Here is a 25,943-nt window from a genome sequence, read left to right on the forward strand (position 1 = left end):
ACACACACTTACACACACACACACACACACACATTATTACTTGGGTATGAGGTTGTTGGACTTTCTGGCTGTTTTTAAACTCAGCTAGATGATATCAAATCACTCAAACAGCTGTTTCTGAACATTTCTTCAACTTTCATGCACGTTCCTTATGTTAGAATCTGTGTTCTGGAGTGAAAAAAACCCAGAAACAAACAGTGATTCTCTGTGTTGCCAAAAAGTGTCCAGCAGTTTGTGGGCACATTGTTGCCTACAAACCTGTAAGAAACACAAACGGACCAAATACTCTACTTCCACCATTTAACTTTTAGTTGACTTCTGATTGTTAAACGTACGGCATGGCATGCACACTACTTTCTGCTAACAATCCCACAATGCAATATGGTACCTTTTATAGATGCCAAAATTACAGTTGTCCAACACTACACCTGTCTAAAATTCCACACATTTGAATTGAATTTCTTTGCTCACTATAGATCTAACTATTGTAAAGTAGTCAAAGTAAACAGTCAGCGTCCTGATTGGTTCACACAGCCTAGCATACTTTACATTTTTTTATTATTATTATTGGAAACACACCTCTACATTTGTGACTTGGCACCACCACAGACATTAGATTAAAAATACCGTCTTTGGCGTAAAGTCAATAGTCAATAGGTAATAATAATAAAGCAACAATTCATACAATTAATCATGCATTCAACTATTTAATGAATTAATGTTGTTATTTATGTCCTTTGGAATCATCAGTTGCACATTAATGAGCCCATGTCATGGAAAACTGGCCATGAGTGTTGGTCTAACTAGTCTTCTACTCTACCAATGAGACTCCACGGTTTTGGAACAAGACATATTGCGCTGGGACACGTTTTGAATGGACAACAGTTACGACATCGTAGTAAAACACAAACACGTTCCAACCACGGTTATTGTAACAGTGACACGACCAGCTGATCCCAGAGCTGCATGGTAGAACTGATGTACCACTATGTAAATATGCCATTCCCTAAATAACAGCCGCAAGGTGATCACAAGGAGCAGATATATATTAATCTGCTCATTGTACGCCAACTTCCAGTGCAGACAGGAAGTTAAAAGACAAAAGAAATGGAGCTCTTTCTACCGATACAAGAAGCAGTGAATGAGTTCCGTTCTACGAACATAATGTCATTAACAAACTAAAAAAAAATATTTGTATTCTCAGAGAAGAAGGCGTTGTTACATGAGTTTTTTTCTTTATTTAGTCTATCTCAACCCCTTCTACCTGGACTGATTGCAGGTCCAAGTCTCTTAGAATGGACCACCACGATCCCCCATACGCTCACCTCAGCCCTGTTGGTCCCCCACAGCTCCGATCGCAGCAGACGCTGGCAGGAAGAGATCCTCCCTTCTCCTGTGATGACAGGAAGTGGCAGAAGCGCGATATCAAGCCAGCTACGTCTACAGCTTGCCAAAGCTAAACACAACCCTTTTAAAAGACACAGTTCTAGTGTGTACAATATGATGAACTAAAACAGAGGAAAGGACTAATCCGTTTTAGGATGACACGGTCCAGGGTGTGGAGAGAATTCAACGGTCACGATATTTGAGACCGAATATCAAGATAACAAATAGATAACGAATAGAATATCTCGATAGCGAATAGAATATCTCGATAACGAATAGAATATCTTGATAACGAATAGAATATCTCGATGTCGAACATCCCGACGATATTGTCGGGCAGACTATTGGTGCTTTCACATAATATAATATATATAATATATCATTTAAAATAATTAATCATCAGTAATGTCAAATAAAGGCAAATCATAGAACAGCTAGAGCAGTCTGCTATGTTCAGAAAACAACTTTACTGCAATGCAGACTTCAGGATATCAATATAATATTGATACATTGCCCTAACAGAGTCTCTCGTGTAGTCACCAATCGTGGTGATATTTCGGTTATGTGTTGGTGTCACTGTGGTATTTCTGGGATTATTTTGGCAAAATATTGTGTGATTGTTTTCAGTTGAAATCCATTCAGACAGAACTCGTTGGTGGAGAAGGATGAAGGTGTAAATACAGTGTGTGTGTTTGTGTGCGTGCGTGTGTGTGTGTGTGCGTGTGTGTGTGTGTGTGTGTGTGTGTGTGCGTGTGGTTGAAGCCAATCTGTTTTGCTGTATTTCATCCAAGTTAATGTCATTAAGCCAACACTCCATGTGTGTGTGTGTGTGTGTGTGTGTGTGTGTGTGTTGGCAGTAGTATAGAGCAGTTGGTTCGGCCCGTGGGAGGTTATTAGAGTCTCCCAGTGTGAGGAGATTAACACACACACTCTCACACACGCACACAGTCAGCCTGTCAGCATGCTGTGTGTGTGTGTTGATTAGATATTTCTATATAAAATGGATCAGCTGTTGTTGTTTATTTTTTACACATGAATTCATCCTGTTTCACCCAGCAGCCTGTCCGTCTGTCCGTCTGTCTGTCTGTCTGTCTGTCTGTCTGTGGAAGCCTGAGCTGACAGATAGACAGACAGTCCGACAGACTAACAGACAGACAGACAGACACACAGACAGACAGACAGGTGTCTCATGTATAACATCTGCAGTGAGTATACAAGAAATCAAAGTACGTTACTGTTTTTGTATTATCATAAAATCATGGAATAAACAGAAACCTGGGCGCGTTGGGTCGCTTCAAGACTTGGATTGGTATTAACTGTCCTGGCTGAAACATCAGAGCGTCGGAGGAGCAACTGTGTTAATAATATTTTGTTCTTATTTTGTCTCTTCACAATTCCACTACACACTAAAAACAACACCTACCCAGATTAAGTATTACTTAATAATAGACTCACCTACCCTTTCTCTGGGTTAAAAACTGAGAATTCCTACGGGCAGTAAAGTATCTCTGGACGGTTAATAAGAAGTGTAAAGGAAGTGATCACTTTACAATCAATTTACAATATCAGAGCGCTAGAGCAGTTTACATCATCAATGTCACCAGCAACACTAGATGAGTAATGCAGCGCTGTGTGTGTGTGTGTGTGTGTGAGTGTGTGTGTGTGTGTGTGTGTGTGTGTGTGTGTGTGTGTGTATGTGTGTGTGTGTGAGTGTGTGTGTGTGTGTGTGTTGGTGTGAGAGCACAAACTCTGTGGGTTCCATCAGCTCAGATCAGTCTCATCTCTAATGGGGTAGATGAACAATCTGTCTCTCTCTCTTTCAATATAAATCTTTACGGGGGGAGTTTTTCCATTTCCCATGCGAGGGTCCAAGGACATATATAATATCGTATGCTGTACAAATTGTTGTGTCAGATTTAAGTGGTGTACAGCTGTTATTTAAATGTGTCCGATTCATATTCAATAATTGGAATAAATGTAGTATCAGACAGGACCTCGGATTTGGCAGATACCCAATATTATAGAACTTGATTTGGTATCTTGGCCCAAAAAATAAATACAAAGCAAGCTTCTTTTATTCACTACCTTTCATCAACCTTGTTGAGGCCGCCAGCTGTTGTCACTAAACAAGTTCCCTTGTATTATTTAAAATATGAAAGCAACACAGTGAGCAGAGAGTGAAGCAACAACACCAGGCCGACCACCAGGTGACCCTGACATATGGCCGCTGGCCTCTGCGGAAGGGGGTGGGTGGTTTGGGGTTTTTGGTATTCGATAACAGCGGGAGGGTATTTCACAGAGAGGAGGGAGTTAATCAGCTATCCTCGTATACAACTTGTTCCTGAAGGAGCCGTCCCCGATCCGCTGTGCGTTTCATACTGTCGCAGGTGCCGGATTGTCTTTTCATTTCCGCCGAATGGAGGAGCTGAAAGGTTTTTCACCGTCTTTAGAGACCTGTTTATGCTCGACTTCGTTGGATGTTTGAAGGTGATACCTGATGAACATTTAATTAATGATTGACAAAACAGTGCTTCATGACGTCATTTTTAAACTACTGCCTTGGCCCACAGTTGCAGCAAAATCCAAATAAAGAAATGTTTGAGTAACATATTAGATTAAACATGAAAATAATAATAAAAACATGCCTCCATTGCTGTTCCCTGAATGTGCATACAATGGTCAGTTGAATTCCCCCCAACAAATCTGGATGGATTTGATTATTTTTGATGATTAAAGTGGATTAATATCTTATTAAGGAGTTTGTTTTTTCATGTAGAGATGTTTGTCCACCGGCTGCTCGTGTCTGAAGCTCTTTAGATCTTCAAAATGAGAGCCATTTTTTAAATGTCAAACATATAAAAAACGCTAGAAGCAGTGTGTGTGTGCGTGCGTGTGTGTAATGTAACTCTGAGTGGACTGTCTGAGGTCCTCTTACATTATCCTGGCAGGATTGGATGATTAATTGTACACGGACCAATCAGATTTCAGACTTTCTCCCTTATTACACTGATTGATGGACAGGTGCTTCTGTACTGTATGTTTTGCTGATCACTGGATTGTGATTAATACAGTTAATGATATTATGTAATGCAATAGTCAACTACCTCGACTGACAAGGAGGTTGGACAAAATAATGGGAACACCTCCTCTTTGCAGCCGGAATAAACAGATCATGTTATTCACACAATTCCAAACTGATAGTTTATTTTGTGTTATTACTAATAAAATGGTTGTTCATGTACAAGTCTGCACTTCACTATAGCGAGCAAATATCTATTATATTATTGGTCTTATTAGTAAACTCATGAGCATGTTGTGTTCAGGTGTTGCGTGCGCGCTGCAGCCGGGCGTGCTGCTGCTGCGTGACGTGTTTGCGGTGAAGGTGAAGCGGCGGCGAGCGGCGGGCCAGTCATCGGGGGGACCCGTGCTCGGCGTTGCCCTGTTCTGCTGCCGGAGGAGGGGGAGGAGGCTAGAGGAGGAGACGCTGCACCTCCACAACGCCTCTGCAGAACACACACAGACCTGGTACAACACCTTGAAGGAGCTGCTCCCAGGTACACACACACACACACACACTTTTCACACGGCCACTCAGTATGAAGAGCCAGCACCATAAAACCAAACTGAAATTGTGAGTGTTACTTATTTTGAGCAGTGTACACTTTTTCAGCCCAGGATGTGGTCTGCATCTGTTCAACAGAACAGTTTGGAGACTCTTTGGCTCCCCTCTGTCAACGTGATGGACTTGAGAAAAACACATTCAGGCCGGTAGTTAGATTGTCAGCTTTTCTGTGTGACATTAGAGCTGAGGTACACTAGACACACCACTCAGTACTTCTCTGAGCATCATACTATAAGATGATTACAAACACCGTGCCACAACTGCTGGATGGACGGATGGCAGTCAAACTTTGTGCAGTCCTTATTGATTCCCAGATGATGAATTCAAACTTCTCTGCGAGTGCCACCGTGACGTTGACATTTTTGGTGGGTTCTTTTGGTCAAATATCTTGACCACTATTGAATGGATGTCCATGAAATGTGGCACGGCCCTTCACGTCCCGCTTCAGAAGGACTGTCCTGTTAAAAGGAAACAGAGCTGACATTGTATTGTGCAGCTTAGCTTGGACTCATGTGCATCAGATAGGGTTTGCATCCGGCTAGTTAGCCAGTCTGGACCTGGTATTGGAAAAGAGCCACCTGTGATGGCTGCCCTGGGATATAAATCAAAGTCACCTTGACCTCTGCATATGGCCTCCTTTTGCATGAAAGGAAAGGCACCAGGTACACATTAGTTGTGATGCTAGCTGCTTGGATTATAGTTTCCTATCGGTCAGTCACTCAGTTTAATGAGGCGGGTCACAGTTACATCAGACAGTAGATCCAATCTGCTAATCCACCGGAACAAAGAGACTCAGATTACACACACACACACACACACACACACACACCCACACACACACAAACACACATAGTAACGTGCTGTCAGCAATTGAATCATGTTGTCTGCGAGAGAGATTAGCTAAACTAATGTCTGCACAAACACGTACACGTGTCCAATTCACTTTAGCTCATGCCGAAAACCTTTTCTAATGTACAGTACAAGGCTAAACGTATGTGGTCACTCAAACGTTGCATCTGTGTGTGATGAGCTGACCGCGTCATTCCAAAAAAAGGTGGGCATTAATCTGCTTTCATGTCAGCCTTCACGCTACTGGTTTCAGACTTTCCACCAATTTGCTCCCAGTCAGCCGCAAGAGCATTAGGTGCTGATACGGTCGGTGTTCCAGTTCGTCCCCAAAGGTGCCCGATGGTTTTGAGGTCTGAACTTCCAATCCAGGTTTTTCTGAATCAAACTGGGAAAAACTACAGACATAAGATTTATATCAGACTTTGCATCTGAGAAAGAAAAAAGAAAAGAAAAGGTACTGCACAACATGTTATTTAAAGGCTATAATAAAGCTGCACAAAAAATATACTCAGTTACAACACGGAAAAGAAAACTATCAAATTATTTTCCCCAGTTAATACTGGAGAACATAATACAAAAGCATCTTTGTTTGCTCACTAAAGGTACAATTATTTATTTTTATTTAGTTTATTTTATTTTTTTTATTTTATTTATTTAACCAGGAAAAGCCTCATTGAGATTAAAAATCTCCTTTACAAGAGTGTCCTGGCCAAGGCAGCAGTAGCACATTTAATACAGTTTCAGACATACAACATAAAAAATTAGTAAAACCAAAACTAAGATTCAAGTCATCACATCCCAGTTCACACAGGTGCACATACCTCATTTCTTTCAATCTCTTTTTAAAACCACCTAAAGAGACCGGCTCCCGTAGACCCAAATCAGTCTGCACCAGATTCCAAGCCGCAGGAGCAGCAAACCTAAAAGCCCTTTTTCCCATTTCGAGACGGACGCTAGGGACAGATAGCAAGAGGAGGCCTTGCTCATGGGTCACAGAGCGAAGATGGTAGCTTCCAGCATTTTTCTGATGAATTAACATACATAGATAAGATGGAAGTACGTTAACAATTGTCTTATCAATAAGGACATGCCAATGATTTATTCTACGGATGCACAATGCAGTCCAACCAACCCTAGCATACAGGGAGCAATGGTGAGTAAGAGCCTTAAGATTGGTTATGAACCTCAATGCTCCATGGTAGACAGTATCTAAGGAGTGAAGACATTGAGAAGATGCATGCATATATAAAACATCACCATAATCCATCACAGACATAAAAGTAGCAGCAATAAGTCTCTTTTTAACATCAAAAGAAAAGCATTTCTGAAATAGAAGATTGACTGCCCATGTACATTTAGTTACTATCACACAATGACATATTCTTGTGCCTTTATGTAATGCAAAAGGCATCACTCCACTCATAGTAACAAAACCACAAGCCATGCAGCTCTTCTGAGCATTAGCATCATTTTGTTAGTTTTGTTTCACTCTCAAGCGATCATTTCTAGCCAAATCAGGCACTTGTCATGATAAAAACAATTTAAAAAAGCTTTGATAAACCCACGCTACACTACCTGCTCAGCACCACAGAGCTAGATATAGTTTTTATTAATAAAGTGAATATTGAGCTATAATTCATCAGGTGGATACAAACATGATTTCAATTGAATGCTAATGTTGCTGCTGGTAGAAATAGTTATGGAAAAAGGTCGCTTCTTGCTAACCAACAACTTTAAAAGTTGATAATATGTTTTGTAGCGTGTGCCTCTCTGCTGAAAGTAAGCTAACCTATGCTTTAAAAATGAAAAAACTCAGTGTTTTCTGCCAATGAATGTTTGCGTGGATTGCATGAATTCAGGCAACTTGTGCGTCAACCACCTCCTGACAGTCTGATCAACTTCGACGTTGCTGCCACTAAAGTTCCCAGACGCCGGTTTCCCAGGTGCACCGTAGTGGGCGTCGCCTGGCTGACACCGAACACACAATAGAAATGTTAGAGTGCTGTGTGTATGGATTTAACTCACACAAAACACGCTTTACATTTCGTTTGTTTTCTCCTATGTCCACTGCAACAGAGACGTTACAAGCTATCCATAAATTGGCGAGGTCAAACGGTCGCGCACACGCGCAACCGTCGTGCCGTCACCATGGCATCGGTGTGACACGTTATCGCTGGTCACCTGTCGGTCTGTCCCGTCCGCCTGTCCGTCAAACCAGATTACCCACGAGGCCCCGCAGCCAAGTCACAACTTCTTTTAAGCGTGTCGTCTTTGGCCTCACGCACTCACACACACATGAATGGCTCACAGGTCGCGTGTCAGCTCGCGTGGTCACACCGCACATCAAACTGTGACGGCTTTTGTGACTTTACACACCGCGGCGGAAGAGCCTGTGTGTGTGTGTGTGTGTGTGTGTGTGTGTGAGGAAGGTAAACAGTCGACCGCTCTGCTGCGGTGCGGACATTAAGCCTATTTTCCAGCCAGGGGTCAGTGTGAAAAGCGCATTGTTGTGCGAATCGTGGCGTCGCGGAGCGGGCAGTCCCTCCACTGACACCGACACCTCCGCCGCTTCTTAACCCTCAGGTCCGAGAACATTCAGCAGTACAATGGCGAGCGGGAGTGCGGACACTTTTCTGCTTCCATTTGCTGTGTGAAGCAGCTGCAGACAGCCGCGCGGAGAGTGAATGGCAGTCAGGGTGACAAAAGGCCGGCAGTGGTGCTGTATAGAGTTGGCCTCCATACATGCAGTCAGGCGGTGGGATGGATTGACTGCAGTTGTTTAACAGCACAACAGACTGACAGGCCGGTGGCGGCGGCGTAGCTCACGGGACGGCCAGACGGAGCTCGCCAAGGCCGCCAGCGGCCGCCGCGACTCCTCCCAGATCAATTGTCTTGTCAATCCAATGGCAGTTCCTCCGCTCGCTTACAGAGCTGTTAGTCTGAGTTCAGCGTGACAAAGTGAAATCTGTGGGATCTGGTGGGACTGTCAGGTGTCTTAAGGTCAAAGAGACGGCATCAGCACACTGTGTGGCCAGTAAGCATTTCATCAAATCCATATATTTTCATTTCTCTTCCTCTAGTTTCTCCCCTATGTCTTTCAATATGTTTAACTCAAGGCTCAAATATATACAACTCAAAGACTTCTAATCACTTTTATTTCTTGCTGAGAGGCAGTTTTTAGTGTAATTGCTGTTGAGACTGAGATGAGCAGCATGACATGAACTGTTCATTAAATGCATCTGACACATTCAGTTCACAACTGCAGCCTACTGTCCACAAGCTACTCCAAATAGTGAAGGTCCTGATTCACTTATGATTTGTGGGTTGATTTAAAGAGCACATTGCACTGTCAGACTTATGAAAGAAAAATGCAACAGTCTGAAACCCCAAAACTCAGTTTACATTATATAAAGCTGAGAAAAGCCACACATCGAGAAGCTGGAACTATAACAATGACAAACGACTGTTTGATTATTGAAACAGCTGCCGATGGACTAATCGCTTCAGTTCTAATTTGGACTTTTCCCGTGTAAAAATCACTTTCTTCAATAAAATGCAGAATCACAGCACTTGGTTTTACTGAGACACAGCGAGCACAGAACCGTTTTATTATAATTGCTCTCTTCTTCTAGTTTGTCTCTTTTAACATGAAGAGGTGGTTCGGTCTGTGGACGACTCTCTAAACTGCTTTATGGCCTTGTGTGTCTCTGTTACATATTAACTGGGGCCTCTCGGAAGTCAGCAAGTGTCTCCATAGTGACATGAAGGGAGAAACCTGTCTCGCTTTTTATTCCCTTCATATTCAGGTTGAAAGCTTTATTTTTGTTTGTCAGGACACAAACTTTATTGCACAGCAGCACACACTCATACAGTAACCCACCCCCGCCTACCCAATCAATATACAGAGGCTATCAAATGTCCAACCCTTTGATTTGCATACTGTTTTTCTGCAACCTGGCAAGTCAAAGGTTTCTACGGACTTGTGACCCGTCCACATGAGAACGGGAGGTTGAAAGTTAGAGCTGTGAATTCCCATCATGGTACCCAGAGGATGAATCAAACCAACTTTGGTGATCCCTTGTTTTTTTCCTCTAGAGCTAGGAGCAGATTAATGTTTATAATTTGCGGTGAAATGTTTTGGACTATTGAATGGATTGCCATAACAATTTGGTACAGACATTCATGTAGTCAGGATGAATTGTAATAATAACAATGCCCTGAACATCTCGTTGAGCACCATCAGGTCATACCATCAAACATATCAAACATACTTTGGATTACAACCAAATACCTGCAAAACTGCTGACCTCAAGGTGTGTTCAATCCACCTGTTTCATCTCAGATACATGCACCTTTTTACATTTTAAAAACGAACCTGATCAGCCAGATGGTTTATTATTCAGAACCATCTAAGAGGTTATGTGTACCAAACCATTTGGAAAAAGGACAGTATTGGATGGAAGAATGCATATGTTAGCATTTTTGTATGCATACTTCTGAATATTGAGTTATAATTTGCATTCGATTTGGATGGAAACCTGGCTACTGCTGTAATTTATGTTTAGCTCTAATTACCAAATGCTAGCAAGCTAATATACTCAACTAAAATGGTTAACGTTATCCCTACCAAACACCAGTATGTTATCATCTGAATGTTAGCATTTAGCTCAAAGTGTTAAAGTAGCCTCACTGAGCCGCTAGCACGGCTGTACACTCTTAAGTCTTTTGGAAAGCTGACAGAGTCCGAATTCTTCCCAAATATGTACGGCAGTGTTGATAAAAAACATGTTGCCATAACAGACCTCGCCACAAGCAACACATTATCAATACCTTGTTGTCTAGTCTATAAAATAGTGGGAACATGTCTATCAGTGTCCCGGAGAGACAATAAGCTAAAACAGAGAAATCCGTGATTTGGAACCAGAGAATTTGTTTTGTTGTTGTTATTATTTTGAATGTAAAAAAAAACTTTAATGAATTGCTGAGGATTCAATTTCTGCTGTTGAACTCAATTGTCTAATATTTCTTTGAGAGCCACAGATACCAGATTATTTTCTTTTTTAGTCAGAGCCTTTGACTTTTTTTATCGCTGTCTATAAAACCTCTTTGGACTGTATCCTTCTGAGTAAACAGTGTTTATATTAAATTGATTACTTCTTTCCGCTGACCTTCGGTGTCGTCGGCACCAAGATATTATCTGCTTTTTGTCAACAACATGCAGCAGCTTCAATCTTCGGTCCTCTGTCAGAAACTCAACACTTCTCCTTGACAACACTGGGATTGTTTACCATGGGAACGCTTCAGCAGCGCCATAGCAACCTGCGCTGGCCGAGGCTGAGAGATGATCTGATGGATACTTGATCTCTTCACATGTACCTGTCTGTCCGCCTTTCTTCTTAGAAACATATCAACAAATTGAATGATCTCATCTCCTATGAGACTGTGTGTGTGCGTGTGTGTGTGTGTGTGTGTGTATGTGTGTGTGTGTGTGTGTGTGAGAGGGAGCATCAGTCATGCAACAATCACTTAGAGAAAGAGAGAGAGAGAGAGCATCAATCATGCAACAATCACTTAGAGAAAGAGAGAGAGAGAGAGGCCCAGTTTTGGCGTCAGGATCCATAATTTCCTTTGTGACATAACATTGATTCGGACATTATTTAAGTATTTTTGTCAAGAACACCATGCTTATTAATCTGCTTATATAAACAGGCAAACATTTGACTTGCTGTAAAAAGGAAGTATCATGTTGCCACGGTGTCTGGTAATTATCTGTGGCCTCCAACTCGAAACTTGTTTGTTTTATTTGGTCTGAATTTGTTACATTTTGGCAAATTGGCACCATTAAAAGTATGCCAAATTAGCCTTTAGCAGTTTGTGCTTGTGCAAATTACTCATGGATGTTTAAACAAGTATCACTAGGTTACTTTGATACTGAACAAAACCCTAAAACCTGATGATTCTCAGGCAACTTCTGGAAAAACAAAGCCTCTTTTTTTCCATGATATTCTACGGCCATTTATGGATAATTATGTGGGTTAGACATCAGATATAATGATATACTCAGAAAGTGGCCGAGGCTGAGAATCATGAAGATTTGCTATAATCTTCATGGTTCTTCAGATGTGTGGAGGAAATGCAAACAGTAATGTACAAAAGGGACTTTTAGTTCAGGAGTCAGGAAACGGTGGTTCCATAGTGCATGGAACTGTTTGGTCCCGAGGGGCTAATTGGGTCCTGGTGCCACCCTGTCTCCTCGTGCTGCCTTGGGAACCCGTCCTAGTCTGGTAGACAGAGTCCCAACTGCCCTTGCCACCATGGCTCCTTGCATCCTGGTGTCCTTGAGGCACTTGTAAAACAGGGTAGGAGTGGAAGTTCTGTAAATGCTATCGTGGAATCATGTTACTTAATGTTGGGGTTGGGTCTACAGTTTTGAGGGGGGGGGTACCAGAGGGGTCGAACTTCTGGTAATGGTGGGGGGCCGGTAGAGCGAAGAGAGAGAGAGAAAGGTTGGGGGGATTGGGTAACTCCTCACGGGAACTCCTGAGAAACCTGGTCAGAGCCGTGGGGTATGAGTGATGGCAGGAGGTGTGCACTGTGTGCATGTGTGTGGGGTCATTAACAGGGCGAGGTCACAGCCTCCTGGGAACAGATTATAGTAATGATCTGGATAATGGAACCGGTGTATGCGTATGTGTGTGTGTGTGTGTGTGTGTGTGTGTGTGTGTGTGTGTGTGTATTGATCTGCGCTGGTCTACGGGGATTTATAATGCGGCCTCTAAATCTGCCTAATGATGAGCTGTACAGGGGGTAAGGGGTGTGTGTTTGTGACTGTAGTTTGGAGACAACACCATGTGACCGCACACATGCACGCTCATGCCGTCTACCGGTGTTGGGATTGGAAACGATATGCTGGATATTTTGCATCAAACAGGCTTCTGCAGCGTTAGTGCAGTGTACAGGTGTCTAATCTCCTTGAGCACAATCTACAACTCATCAAACATCCAGACGTTTGCCAGTGGGGTCTTTGACAAAAAAGGAGACAAAACAACAATCCAAAACCGCAAGATAATGCGTGATGTAAAATAATAAAAAGTAACAAATCTTCACATTTGAGAAGCTAGAAATTCTGACATCTTTCTCATCCTTTAATCCTTTTTCCATTTCTCAGACACATGCTAGGAGTCTTGCCGTGCTAATTGCGCTATGACGCTGTACTTAGACACTTCTGTGATGTGAGCTGAATGCTAACATCAGCATGCTAACACTGATAATGCTAGCATAGGGGTGTTTAGCAGGTATACGATATTCACCATCTTAGTTCAGCAACTATCGCTCTTTTATTATATATTATATATATAACTACTAACATTGCAATTTGGAATGTGGGGATTAGCCGATTTGGCTATTTATATTAAAGAATTAAAGAAGCTATGACATCCATGTTGTCATGTTTCCTGCATTGACGTTGTTATATACAGTCTATATGGCATTGACACATCTGCGCGTGCGGTGAAATCACCAGCTTGTTTTGATGTGTTTTAGAAAATATTGCCACTCACCTAAAGCGCTGCTTTAAACATTTCTGAGGGAACCAACACTCCCGCCTTTTATCTGTCAAAAGGTGCAATAAATCAAAATCTGAATCAGAAGTGTCTATTGCCAGGTACGTGAAAAGTGTATAACAATAAACATAGACAGAATAAAAATATAATAAAAACAAGAAACAAGAAGAAATAATGGGAGCATTTTGGATAGAAAATGACCAGGGAGTCATGTGAAACGAAAGAAAATGATAAGGTTATCATATATAATGTAAAATGTAGTTTGTGTGAGAAACTTTAATAAATCCAGTCTTTTTAAGGAGATGTTTTCAAATCAACAAAGGCGAGGAAATTATGACCTGTTTAACTTCTAGCCCTAACACAAGCTCTAAGAAGCTTATAACACATTATTAAAATTACTAATACCACAATTTGTTTTATTAATACAAAAACATTAATTTATTTAATATGGGAATAATAATATTGCAAAATGTCTAAAATAGCAATAATATTGTATCGTTACTTAAATTACCGTGATAACATCGTATTGTGACTCTCTTGTGTGCGAGTGTGTATGTGTGTGTGTGTGTGTGTGTGTGTGTGTGTGTGTGTATTGATCTGCGCTGGTCTACGGGGATTTATAATGCGGCCTCTAAATCTGCCTAATGATGAGCTGTACAGGGGGTAAGGGGTGTGTGTTTGTGACTGTAGTTTGGAGACAACACCATGTGACCGCACACATGCACGCTCATGCCGTCTACCGGTGTTGGGATTGGAAACGATATGCTGGATATTTTGCATCAAACAGGCTTCTGCAGCGTTAGTGCAGTGTACAGGTGTCTAATCTCCTTGAGCACAATCTACAACTCATCAAACATCCAGACGTTTGCCAGTGGGGTCTTTGACAAAAAAGGAGACAAAACAACAATCCAAAACCGCAAGATAATGCGTGATGTAAAATAATAAAAAGTAACAAATCTTCACATTTGAGAAGCTAGAAATTCTGACATCTTTCTCATCCTTTAATCCTTTTTCCATTTCTCAGACACATGCTAGGAGTCTTGCCGTGCTAATTGCGCTATGACGCTGTACTTAGACACTTCTGTGATGTGAGCTGAATGCTAACATCAGCATGCTAACACTGATAATGCTAGCATAGGGGTGTTTAGCAGGTATACGATATTCACCATCTTAGTTCAGCAACTATCGCTCTTTTATTATATATTATATATATAACTACTAACATTGCAATTTGGAATGTGGGGATTAGCCGATTTGGCTATTTATATTAAAGAATTAAAGAAGCTATGACATCCATGTTGTCATGTTTCCTGCATTGACGTTGTTATATACAGTCTATATGGCATTGACACATCTGCGCGTGCGGTGAAATCACCAGCTTGTTTTGATGTGTTTTAGAAAATATTGCCACTCACCTAAAGCGCTGCTTTAAACATTTCTGAGGGAACCAACACTCCCGCCTTTTATCTGTCAAAAGGTGCAATAAATCAAAATCTGAATCAGAAGTGTCTATTGCCAGGTACGTGAAAAGTGTATAACAATAAACATAGACAGAATAAAAATATAATAAAAACAAGAAACAAGAAGAAATAATGGGAGCATTTTGGATAGAAAATGACCAGGGAGTCATGTGAAACGAAAGAAAATGATAAGGTTATCATATATAATGAAAAATGTAGTTTGTGTGAGAAACTTTAATAAATCCAGTCTTTTTAAGGAGATGTTTTCAAATCAACAAAGGCGAGGAAATTATGACCTGTTTAACTTCTAGCCCTAACACAAGCTCTAAGAAGCTTATAACACATTATTAAAATTACTAATACCACAATTTGTTTTATTAATACAAAAACATTAATTTATTTAATATGGGAATAATAATATTGCAAAATGTCTAAAATAGCAATAATATTGTATCGTTACTTAAATTACCGTGATAACATCGTATTGTGACTCTCTTGTGTGCGAGTGTGTATGTGTGTGTGTGTGTGTGTGTATGTGTGTGTGTGTGTGTGTGTGTATGTGTGTGTGTGTGTATGTGTGTGTGTGTGTGTGAGTGTGTGTGTGTGTGTGTGTGTGTGTGTGTGTGTGTGTGTGTGTGTGTGTGTGTGTGTGCGTGTGTGTGTAGAGTCCAGCATTCGTCCCAGGTATCTAAAGGTTTTCATCAACCCCAGCAGCCACAAGAAGGAGGCCGTCCACATCTACAGAGAACATGTGGCTCCACTCTTCAAGATGGCGGACGTCCGCACTCACATCACTGGTCAGTCCACCTACGTGTTTATTCATCTGCTGATCATCTTTATGAAGAAAAATAGTGAACTATTATTATTATTATTATTATTATTATTATTATTATTATTATATGTAATTATGTCACACGTTCTGTGTATTCTCATACAAATATGTGTATGTGCAGCAGAGCTGTTGCAGTGGTTTTAATATTTTTAAAGTCCCTCCTTCTTTATTGATATTAGAGAAGACAATGTTAAATCTCTGTGTGTGTGTGTGTGTGTGTGTGTGTGTGTGTGTGTGTGTGTGTGTGTGTGTGTGTGTGAGGTGTGTGTGTGTGGAGGAGGTCCAAAGGTCAGAGTTAATGGCAGTCTCTGGTCGCTAAGTAACCTGATACAGGGGTGGAGCCTAGTCCATCTGTTATGACAGGGAGACAACCTGCTTCTCTCCTCTCCTCTCCTCTCTTGTTTCCTTTCCTTATCCCCTTCTTTTATTGTTTTATCTTCACTTCTTTTCTCCTCTCTTTTCCTTTACTCTACTCTTCTCACCTTTTTGTTTCCTCTATTTATCTCTTCCTTTCTTCTTATTTCCTCCTCTCTCCTCTTTTCATCCTGGTTTCCTCCCCTCTCCTTTCCTCTCCTTGTCCTCATATCTCCTCCAGTCCTCCTCTAAGCAGATGGTGTGATATCCGTTGTCCCACTTTTTTTTTGGCAGCCATCGAACACATGCCTGTGTGTACTTGTGACCACACACATATATGAACATTCTATCTCTGTCCATCTCAATGTCTCTCCATCTGTTTCCCTGTCTCTCTCTCTCCCCCTGTCTGTCTGCCTGTCTCTCTGTCTGTCTCTCTTTCTCCAGTGACAGAAAGGAAAGGTCATGCTCTCTCAGTGATGAAGGAATGCAAGCTGGATGAATATGATGGGTTAGTTGTCCCTTGTCTGTCTCTCTCCTGTGATTTTAAATTGATTACTTGGCTGTGAATATGACACCGTTTTAATAATTACATTTGTTGCATTGTGTATGCATAAAAGGCTATTTATACTGATATTCTGATATTCTTCCACAAAGCTAACAGTCTAAAAGTCAGGATCCCCACCAGCTGAATATCTATGTAGAAGAGGTAAAATAAATACCATTCTTGAATTTCAGTGTAGAGCTAGTTAGTCATGGCATATCTCATTCTTACATAACCCTGTCTGGTTTATCTAAACTAGCAGGACAGAGAAGTATGCGTTATTGTTTGTAATGTCAAACAATTACAATTACACTTCAATAATGCAAGAGAAAATACTTTTAGGAGGACTAACCTGTGTTTACTAAATGTAACACTATATCTTAAATAACAACTTGTTCTGGGGTTGCTGTATTTTCTATGTAAATTAAGTTTGAATTGTAAGATTAAATTCCAGCGTTTGCGTTTAAGTGCAAGGTAACATTTTACAATCAAACTGTGACATCATTCTTCCACAGCAGTCTGAACTGAACCAGATAATTAAACAGCAGTTTACGGTCAGAGGCTGACCAAAACCCACTGACCCACAATGATTACGTACACAAACAGATACTGACACACAAACACACACTGACACACACTGATACGCATGCAGACAGGTGAGGTCAAACTGCGACTGCTAACTGAGCTAACCTCACTGATGAAATAAAAATACAAGTACAAAAACACTGATCAAACTCTCATCTTCACTATCTATGATGGTCACTCTATGTGTGTGTGTGTGTGTGTTTGTAAAAGCAGCTTTTGTGCTCAGCCCTCATAAAGCTTAATGTGCTTAGAGCAGATTAGCTCAGCGTTGCTAAACTAGCTGCTGCTGCTGTGTGTGTGTGTGTGTGTGTGTGTGTGTGTGTGTGTGTGTGTGTGTGTGTGTGTGTGTGTGTTTGTGTGTGTGTGTGTGTGTGTGTGTGTGTGCATGTGCGTGTGTGGCTGCTCTGGTGAGGATTTGGTTGAAACCTACATTTGCCAATTAGGCTGTCTGTCACCGTGGCGACCGGAGCTTCAGGTAATCCCATACACAGGAGGAGGGGGCGGGGGCGGAGTCTGTTTACTTTACATTTACTGGAAACACGAACTCTGAAGATGAGCCTTCTCGCTTTTTAATGAGCTCCTGAAAACATGGACCAATCTGTCAAAACAGTGAAGAAATTCTTATTCTTATTTTATCTTACCTCTATACTACTAATGATAATAATAATAATTAGTTTTACAGTAATACAAAAACTATATCTATATCTATAGATATATATACAGTAAACTCCCACAATTCACCGAAATATCAGCAGACATGACATTAAGGGTAGCTACAGTCCCAACAGTTATAGATGCTTTTCAACTCCAGAACAGTACATATTTCAGTTTATATTGATATATTTCAATCTATTTTTCTTTCACTGCTAGTGCAATTTCTTTAACTTCTGGTTGAAGAAGATGAAAACATTTAGCCTTCTATAATTATTTATGTTCAAATGAGTTTCCGTCTTCCTATCTATGTTTTGGTCTGTCTCAAAGTTTTTGATTGTTATGGCTGGGTATCCTTACAGCATCCTTACTAATCCAGTTTTAGTTTGAGCACAGATGCCTTAACAATACTTTATTGATAACTTACTTTAAGAAATATGAACATGTTTTTTTAAACTATATATATATATATATATATATATATATATATATATATATATATATATATATATATATATATATAAAGAAGCCAAGTATTTCAAATGTTAAATGTTGTCTTTTTCTCTAAATAAAAAACAGCCTCATTTTATTTAGATTGCGATGTTTAAGTAAAAAAGATTACAAATGTGACAAATAGTTCCAGAATCTTGGAACATTTTGGTCGGGACCAAAAAAGTATTGAAGCTTGAGTGCTATGCTCCTATGGAGAAGCCATGCCCCTGGATGACCATGAGCTTGAGGATATACCTGTTAAAAAGGACAAACATAAAGCACTTTTCTGAGTGTTCCCTACCAATGGATTATCTGTTCGCCATCCAAAGTTAGGAACACTCAAAAATGTCTTCAACTTCACCCTAAAAGTCCAAAACATTGGACTTAATGGATGAGTGAGACAGAAATAATTAGTTTGACTCTACCTGGCTGTCCACCTGTCTGTCAGGGTGGTGTGTGTTGGTGGGGATGGGTCGGTGGCGGAGCTGTGTCACGCTCTGGTCCTCAGAGCTCAGCTGGATGCTGATTCTCCAGAGAAACCAGTGAAACCAGTGCTGCCACTTGGAATCATTCCTGCTGGTGAGAGAGAGGACACATCTTCATATATAGATCCAAACACTGTGGGCAACATTGTGCAGAAACACATTTATCTATGTTAGAAAACTGTCTTTCTGTCTGTCGTCTCAGGCTCTACAGACGTGGTTTCCTGTTCTGTTCATGGAGTCAGAGATCCAGTCACTGCAGCCCTGCACATCGTCCTGGGTAGGTTTAGGTTTAGGCCTATTCATTTGCACAATTAAAGCAATTAAAAAATAAACGAACATAATATAGATACATGAATATCACTGTGCAGGAAGAGGCAAAAAGCCAACTGGGCTTATTTAATGCCTCCACCTATATAATATTAAAATATTTTACAAAATTACAAACATAACATGAAATATGCATAAGATAGACAACAAAAGAAAAAGAAAGAAAGAAAGAAAAGAAAGATAATGTAATTGTGTGTGTGTGTGTGTGTGTGTGTGTGTGTGTGTGTGTGTGTGTGTGTGTGTGTGTGTGCGTGTGAAAGTAAGCATGGCTTGTGTTTGTTCAGGGATGTTGGATTATACCTCTGTGGTATTTCCTAAGCAATGAGAAACAACTATCAATGTAGATATAACTGTTAAAACCAGAAGAAAAAAAAGAACACTAATACACAACACTCGTACAAAACGCAATTAGAATTTCTTTTAGGCACTTTTTGAAGGTCATTTTTTTGTTAGGTGGGAAAAGTCCTTCCAGGTAGGTTCCACCTGTTCTACGTCAGTAGGTACAACATCCTTCAGTTAATCACAAACATTGAACGTCCCAAACGTTATAGATGCAGTACCGTTTTCAGCCGCAACAAAATGCCATTGGGCTGGTGGCGCTGTTTCAACATTTTGGCTGCTGGCTTAATCATGAATTGTTGTTGTTGTTTTTTGTGAATTCATTCATTTCAATGATGAAATACATTAAGGGCCTGGGATGGTTGGGGTTAGACGAGGAGAGGAGATGTTTGAAGTTAGGATACAAGTACATGATGTTCCCGCTTTCACCCACACATTTCAATTCACACTGTTTACATGAAATCAAGTAAATGCAGTTTGGGACTGCCTAGACTGGGTCTGTGAGTAACAAACCTCATTAGTATATTGATTATTGAACCAGTCTCGGTTTTGAAAATGTCCCCCATGCCCTCTGGCTTTGGGTTTGCTTCTAGTTTCTAGCTGAGCTTTAACCAGAACATCTTGTCGACTTTAGTTTCTCCCAAAAGCGTCAATGATGCTGTGATCCTGCAGCAGTGCTGCAATGTAGATGGGGAGGAAGTGGTCACAAATTGAAGGTTAGAGGTCACCACAATAGGTTTGACCCCAGAATAGCGACCCCACGTGTGTCTACATTGAAAGGACTTCTTCATTATTGAAAACAGGTTGCAAAATTAAGACTGCAGGTTTTTTCAGAAATATTTTAAATCCACCAGTATTCAATTTCTACAATATTAGAACAATTTAGGAACAACTTGTGTGTTAAAGAGGGGTTTTAATGCTTTGCTGAATGGTTGCAAGATTCATATGACTTATAGCTCGGGAAAAAATGAAATCTATATAACAATCTATATATTAATATGCCACTTGACTCATCACTTGACTGCACGCTCTTTTTGTAATTATGATATATTGGGATTAAGATTACCACTGCATTGGTGTTTTGTATTTTACTGCTGCAGAGTGTTGCTACTTTATCTACTGTACATGTATCTCTAAAAAGTCAACATTTCCTGTATATAAATAAAATATGGGAGTATTTCATCCTTTAGCCTTTGGTCACATTGGCTAAGGTGGGTTCTACCTGTTCTATCGTCTAATAGTCCTAATAATAGTCTAATAATCCTTGATGGGTTTTGTATTTTCTGGTCACATTGTTCTGGGTGGGTTCTACCTATTCCAGATCTATCGTCCTGTCTAGTTTCTACCTGTTATGGATCTATACTTGTGCTCTCCTGGGGGATTTGACCTGTTCTAGGTCTAAAGTCACCTCCCCATCATGGTTATAATTTACTTTACTTCAAGCCACGCACAGGGAGCCAATCAGGAGCTTAAATTCTTGTTTAGCTTTGCCGTGATTGGCTGATGATCACTCGGATTGTTTGAGAAAAACACACACAGACTGTGTGACTAGACTCTGGAGGCGGCACACAGACAGATGTCTAACAGCAGGATCAGTTTAACTCTAAATCACAGGTCTACTCTGCTCACTGTAGCCCGCCCCTTTCACCTCGCAGGTAAACCTGACGACTAATCAGCTGGCAGCAGGACAGGCTGCCGTGTTTGATGATAGGTTGTGGTGAGGTGGTGGCTCGTTAGGTTTTGTGTGTGTGTGTGTGTGACAGATGGGAGTATTCAGTGGCATAAATGAGAATAATACCTGAACAATAGAAAACAGTTAAAGTTCCCAGGCAGGAAGCTGTTCCCACAAACACCAGGGGACTACAGGTGAGTTCAGATGGGTTCATGACACAACCGAGGGGAACATACCTGAACTGCAACGGGCAGCACATCGCATTGTGTCTCTCCTGTATGAAGCTATAGCCTGCAGCCAGTTAGCGTAGCTTAGCATAAAGACTGGAAACAGGGGGAAACAGCTAGCCTGGCTCTATCAAAACGTAATGAAATCTACCTACCAACATATCTAAAGCACAGTAATTAACATGTTACAAAATGCACATTTCTAAAGTGACGATTGTAGCCATAACAAAACAGAACAGGCTAATGTATTCAATTAAGATCAGTCAACTAACAGAAAAGTATGATATTTAATTATTTCTTTTGTAAATCAAACTCTCCAGTATGTTTTACTTGCAGTTTCAAAATGAACATTGGTCACACTTCTAAGGAGCACTGCAGGTTTGATCTCACTGACACACTGACTGTGAGACTGTCCGTCTCTCACACAAATACACGCACACACACACACACACACACACACACAGACAACATGCCATATGGAGAGGAAATCAAATGCTAACCAGAGAGACAGACGGGCAGTCAGTCAGACAGACAGGTGGGCAGAGAGCAGTTCAGTAGGTTACAGCAGGTATGCGGCCAGATGGCATGGTGTGTGTCTGTGTGCATGTGCGCCTGTGTGTGTGTGTGTGTGTGTGTGTGTTTGAGAGAGAGAGAGTATGTGTTTAGAGCATGTTACTGAATGGTCTTAATGGTGAAATCAGGTCAATGAAGTAAATATCATTTTTATCTCAGTTACTTTGATGTTTTCTGTTGCACTCATGGGCTGTGTGTAAATAAACAGTGAAATCATAGTAGAACGTGAACTTGCTGAATTTTGTTTTCAGACAAATCTCGGCCTTCGTCGGCATTGGTTTCACGTTGTTTCTCTTCTCATAGCGTTGAAAGCTTTCAGGTTGCTGTTCTCTGGCTCAACGAGAGTGAGCGAGGGAAAGAGAGCGCAGAGAGTGAACGAAGAGAGGGACGGGCGTTAGTGAGAACAGAGCCATGACCTAAGAATAAAATGTTATTTTGTCTCAAGGTCGCACGTTCTAAGGCACAACAAAATGCATCCACATTTCCTAACACCTGCGGGAAGGTGCCACATAAAAACACGGTTACGTAACAACCTGTGTCAGACGCCTAAAGAATGCCACAAATTGTTGTTTAGGAAAAATAAATGTTAAATTGAATTTCAAGATTTCAAGTCAGAAGCATCTGAAAGGGACATGCTAATGAATTATTTAACAAAAAATTCTCTCTAAATATCTAAACCTGCTCTGATTGCCTTGCGAGAACAAGCCTTTGGAATCCCAGAAGTATATAAACAAGAACTGGAAAGGTATTTCATTGTATGTCCCCTTTAAAAGGAACAGATTGTCTTTTAATCTTCTTCATTCACTGAGTAAATCTGCTGTAAATGTCCTCTGAGTTGTGCTGCCCTACTATACAGATATACAGCCAGACTGGTCAAACTGGAGCAATAACAACCAGAGACTGGTCACTCTACTGCAATGTGATTCCCCTGAGCTTTATAGATATTAAAGACAAACACACACACACGCCTGACCTCTTTCTGGAGCCATATGTGTTCTGCTTCTCATGAATATTAATAAGCTTCTCACCATACGACCACTTGGCCTTCTTACAGGCTGTGTGTGTGTGTGTGTGTGTGTGTGTGTATGTGTGTGTGTGTGTGTGTGTGTGTGTGGAGAGTCCTACGTTTTCTGGATAAGTATTCATAATGTCATGTTTCTCCCCTCTCTGTCCGTCTGCAGGTCACATGCAGCAGGTGGACATGTGCAGCTTCTCGTCTCTCGGCCAGTTGGTGTGTTTCGGTTTCTCCGCCATGTTCGGTTTCGGTGGGCAGAGCTTAGCGCGGGCCGAGAAGAAGAGGTGGATGCCGTCATCGCGGCGCCGAGAGTACGCACTCGTGAAGACGCTGGCGAGGCTGAGGTCACTCACCCACGTACACACAAATGAACACACACACACACACAAGTTAAGTTATATGTTGTTTTCAAGGGTCCAAGTTGGAGGTCATATGGAGGTCATGTGTTAAAACCACTAAAACAAAATGGTGATTTTGGATATTCTAATTGTTCATTGACTTGAATTCAGATTTTAATAAATGTCACTACAATTTAAAATATTAAAAAGCACATTTCAGTCACCCAGTATTGGATGGGTTGCCATGACATTTGGTATTTGACACCGATCAAGACATTTTTGCAAGACATTCATGTCCTCTTTGCCAACTGGCAAATGTGTGCATGCTAACAGGCTAAACTAAGATGGTGAACATGGTAAACATGTTGGCGCCATCCTTGTTGCTAGCTTTTAGCGCCTCTGTGTCTGAGTACAGCCTCACAAAGCTCTCATTCTGGGTCCTCATGTTTGTTTTCTCCTCTGTCTCCCTCAGACCAGAGGACTGTCAGCTGTCTTTTCTCCCTGTGAAGAAGTCAAACGGGTGAGAAACACATGCATTAGCATTGTGAAACAACGTGGTTTGGGTGGTTTCACAATGATTATCTACCTCAGTGGAGCTACAGACACATTTACTCAAACAGTGTTGTGGTCCGGTTTGACTTTAATAGAGAAATATTGTGTATTTGTTTATACATGTCATACTGATTCTCTTCAGAATAAACACAGCTGTCCTTTCATGTTAAACACTAAATTAGATCTCTTTTCTCAGAGACCAGGACCCAGAGTCAGGTGAGACCAATCAGGACATGAGATAAAAAGCTGGTTCAGATTTCCGTCTCTGTTGATCCAATTTGAGTAACAGATTTTTCTTTTCTCTGATTGGTCGCTACAGAGGGGGAGGCGTCTTGGACGACTAATCAGGGCCTGTATCTAAGCATCAGCATCATGTCCATTCCCTGTCTGAGTCCACACGCACCTCAAGGACTGGCTCCCAACACCAGGTACATGACGAGCAGTTAATCCTTTCGGGAAAGTTAAAGTTAGCTTTGTTGTGACCTTGAACGCACCACGCTGCGGGTTTATGTCATTGCCTTTCTGCTACTGCACGTTCTCTTCCACCCCCTGTTTGTGACAGTTTGGCAAATGGCAGCGCAGCATTGATCGCAGTAGGAAACACTTCCAGGTCTGAGTTCATCAAACATCTGAAGAGATACAGCAGCTCTAGTGGACAGGTGAGAGCAGCTGTCAATCAACATCCTCTCAGTCTGTACTTTCAAAACAAAAGGGAAACTTTCAATGTTAGGGATGGGGTTCAAAATCAAGTATCGAATCTGCTCACAGAATCCAATAAATCAAAGTTTTACCTTTCAACAGTCAAAAGTATCTAAAGGCTAAAACTGAGATGTGTCTGATCACCTTTTCTTGGCAGAGGACATACACATTAAACGTTGATTAAATGTTACTGAAGCATTTATTTAACAGCTGTAGTAACTGATGTTGTGAATTTATGTTAAACTGGGTGAATCTTAAAGCGGCTGTAATACATTTTCTTTTCTTTTTTACAATAGCATAGTGTGTCAAATGACAATGTGAAAGAGGCCGCTCATAGTGATGAACTCACAGAGAATTATCATATGACTCTGCAGCCCCCCCCCCCCCCCCCCTGGTTTTGGTTGACCCGCACCACTCTCACAGCTTTATCTTCAGAAGAAATACTCACAGCAGACGGACACAGTTATCAAAGCAGAGCTAAAAGAGATATTATATAATATTTGACTGACATTCATCTTATTTAAAGTAGAAATGAGTCAAGTTATTGGTTGCATTTGATGTCAACAAATAAATCAGACAACGCTTAGGCAACTAGTTCATTGGTATCCCATTAGTTGTTGTCGAGAAAAGGGCGAATAAAAATGCAATTGATTCTGAGACAAAACCGTGGCCTTTTAAATTGTGGTCAAGAGACCGAGGCCTATTTAGAGTACTACAACACCGGACGACTAATTGCTCCGTGACAGTATGATCTGTAAATAAGCAACTATTTGCTGACAAGTTCAACCGTAAATCAGTGATTGCAAGTTTACACTGCTGTGAGGTGATCAGTGGCCCATTTCTCTAGAGACGAGTCACAACTCTGTTGGTTTATTCTCAACTTAAAAAATAAATAAACCACCGTCCACTCGTAATTATACAGTGTTTGGTGTTAAGCGGGATTTCGCTCACCAGAAATCTTGGGCTGAATAGAGACACCCCCTGTAGAGATCACCAGATTAACTAGACACCCTTTTCACTCTAACCGGCAATAGTCAGCTAAAAAACAAGATGCCGCTACCAGGTTTAGATCGGATCCAAAATGGAGCCAGCTGTCTGAACTCATCCCTAATGTGGGTTGTGTTTTCTCACTCCTGACATCTCCATCCTAAAGCCTCCACCTCTCAAAGAGATAAAAAGAAACAAACTAGTTATTAGTGAGTGGATTAGCCTGGTTCGACCCGGCCTGTGAGATCACACTCTGACCCACTTACTAAATATACTGGCAGCGTGGCGTTCACTATCCATCTGAGTAAACCGTCTGTTTACTCGCTGACATACATCCTGTTAGCCCCCACCCTGGTGAAGGAACGGACAGCTCAAAGCCAAACACAACAAGACGG

General features: G+C 41.1%; 1 protein-coding gene across 1 annotated transcript in view; it reads left to right on the forward strand.

Annotated features, from left to right (window-relative positions):
• Positions 1 to 25,943, forward strand: part of cerkl (ceramide kinase-like) — a 28,920-nt gene that overhangs the window by 960 nt on the left and 2,017 nt on the right. Inside the window, exons 3-12 of the mRNA XM_034561050.1 lie at positions 4,710 to 4,940; positions 15,545 to 15,676; positions 16,510 to 16,573; positions 18,783 to 18,913; positions 19,022 to 19,096; positions 23,139 to 23,316; positions 23,783 to 23,830; positions 24,059 to 24,078; positions 24,182 to 24,290; positions 24,425 to 24,521. Of these exons, the coding sequence (XP_034416941.1) occupies positions 4,710 to 4,940; positions 15,545 to 15,676; positions 16,510 to 16,573; positions 18,783 to 18,913; positions 19,022 to 19,096; positions 23,139 to 23,316; positions 23,783 to 23,830; positions 24,059 to 24,078; positions 24,182 to 24,290; positions 24,425 to 24,521 (1,085 nt within the window). The remainder of the gene's footprint in view (positions 1 to 4,709; positions 4,941 to 15,544; positions 15,677 to 16,509; positions 16,574 to 18,782; positions 18,914 to 19,021; positions 19,097 to 23,138; positions 23,317 to 23,782; positions 23,831 to 24,058; positions 24,079 to 24,181; positions 24,291 to 24,424; positions 24,522 to 25,943) is intronic.

The sequence above is a fragment of the Cyclopterus lumpus genome, chromosome 21 (genome assembly GCF_009769545.1).
Source record: "Cyclopterus lumpus isolate fCycLum1 chromosome 21, fCycLum1.pri, whole genome shotgun sequence".
Classification (NCBI taxonomy): Eukaryota; Metazoa; Chordata; class Actinopteri; order Perciformes; family Cyclopteridae; genus Cyclopterus; species Cyclopterus lumpus.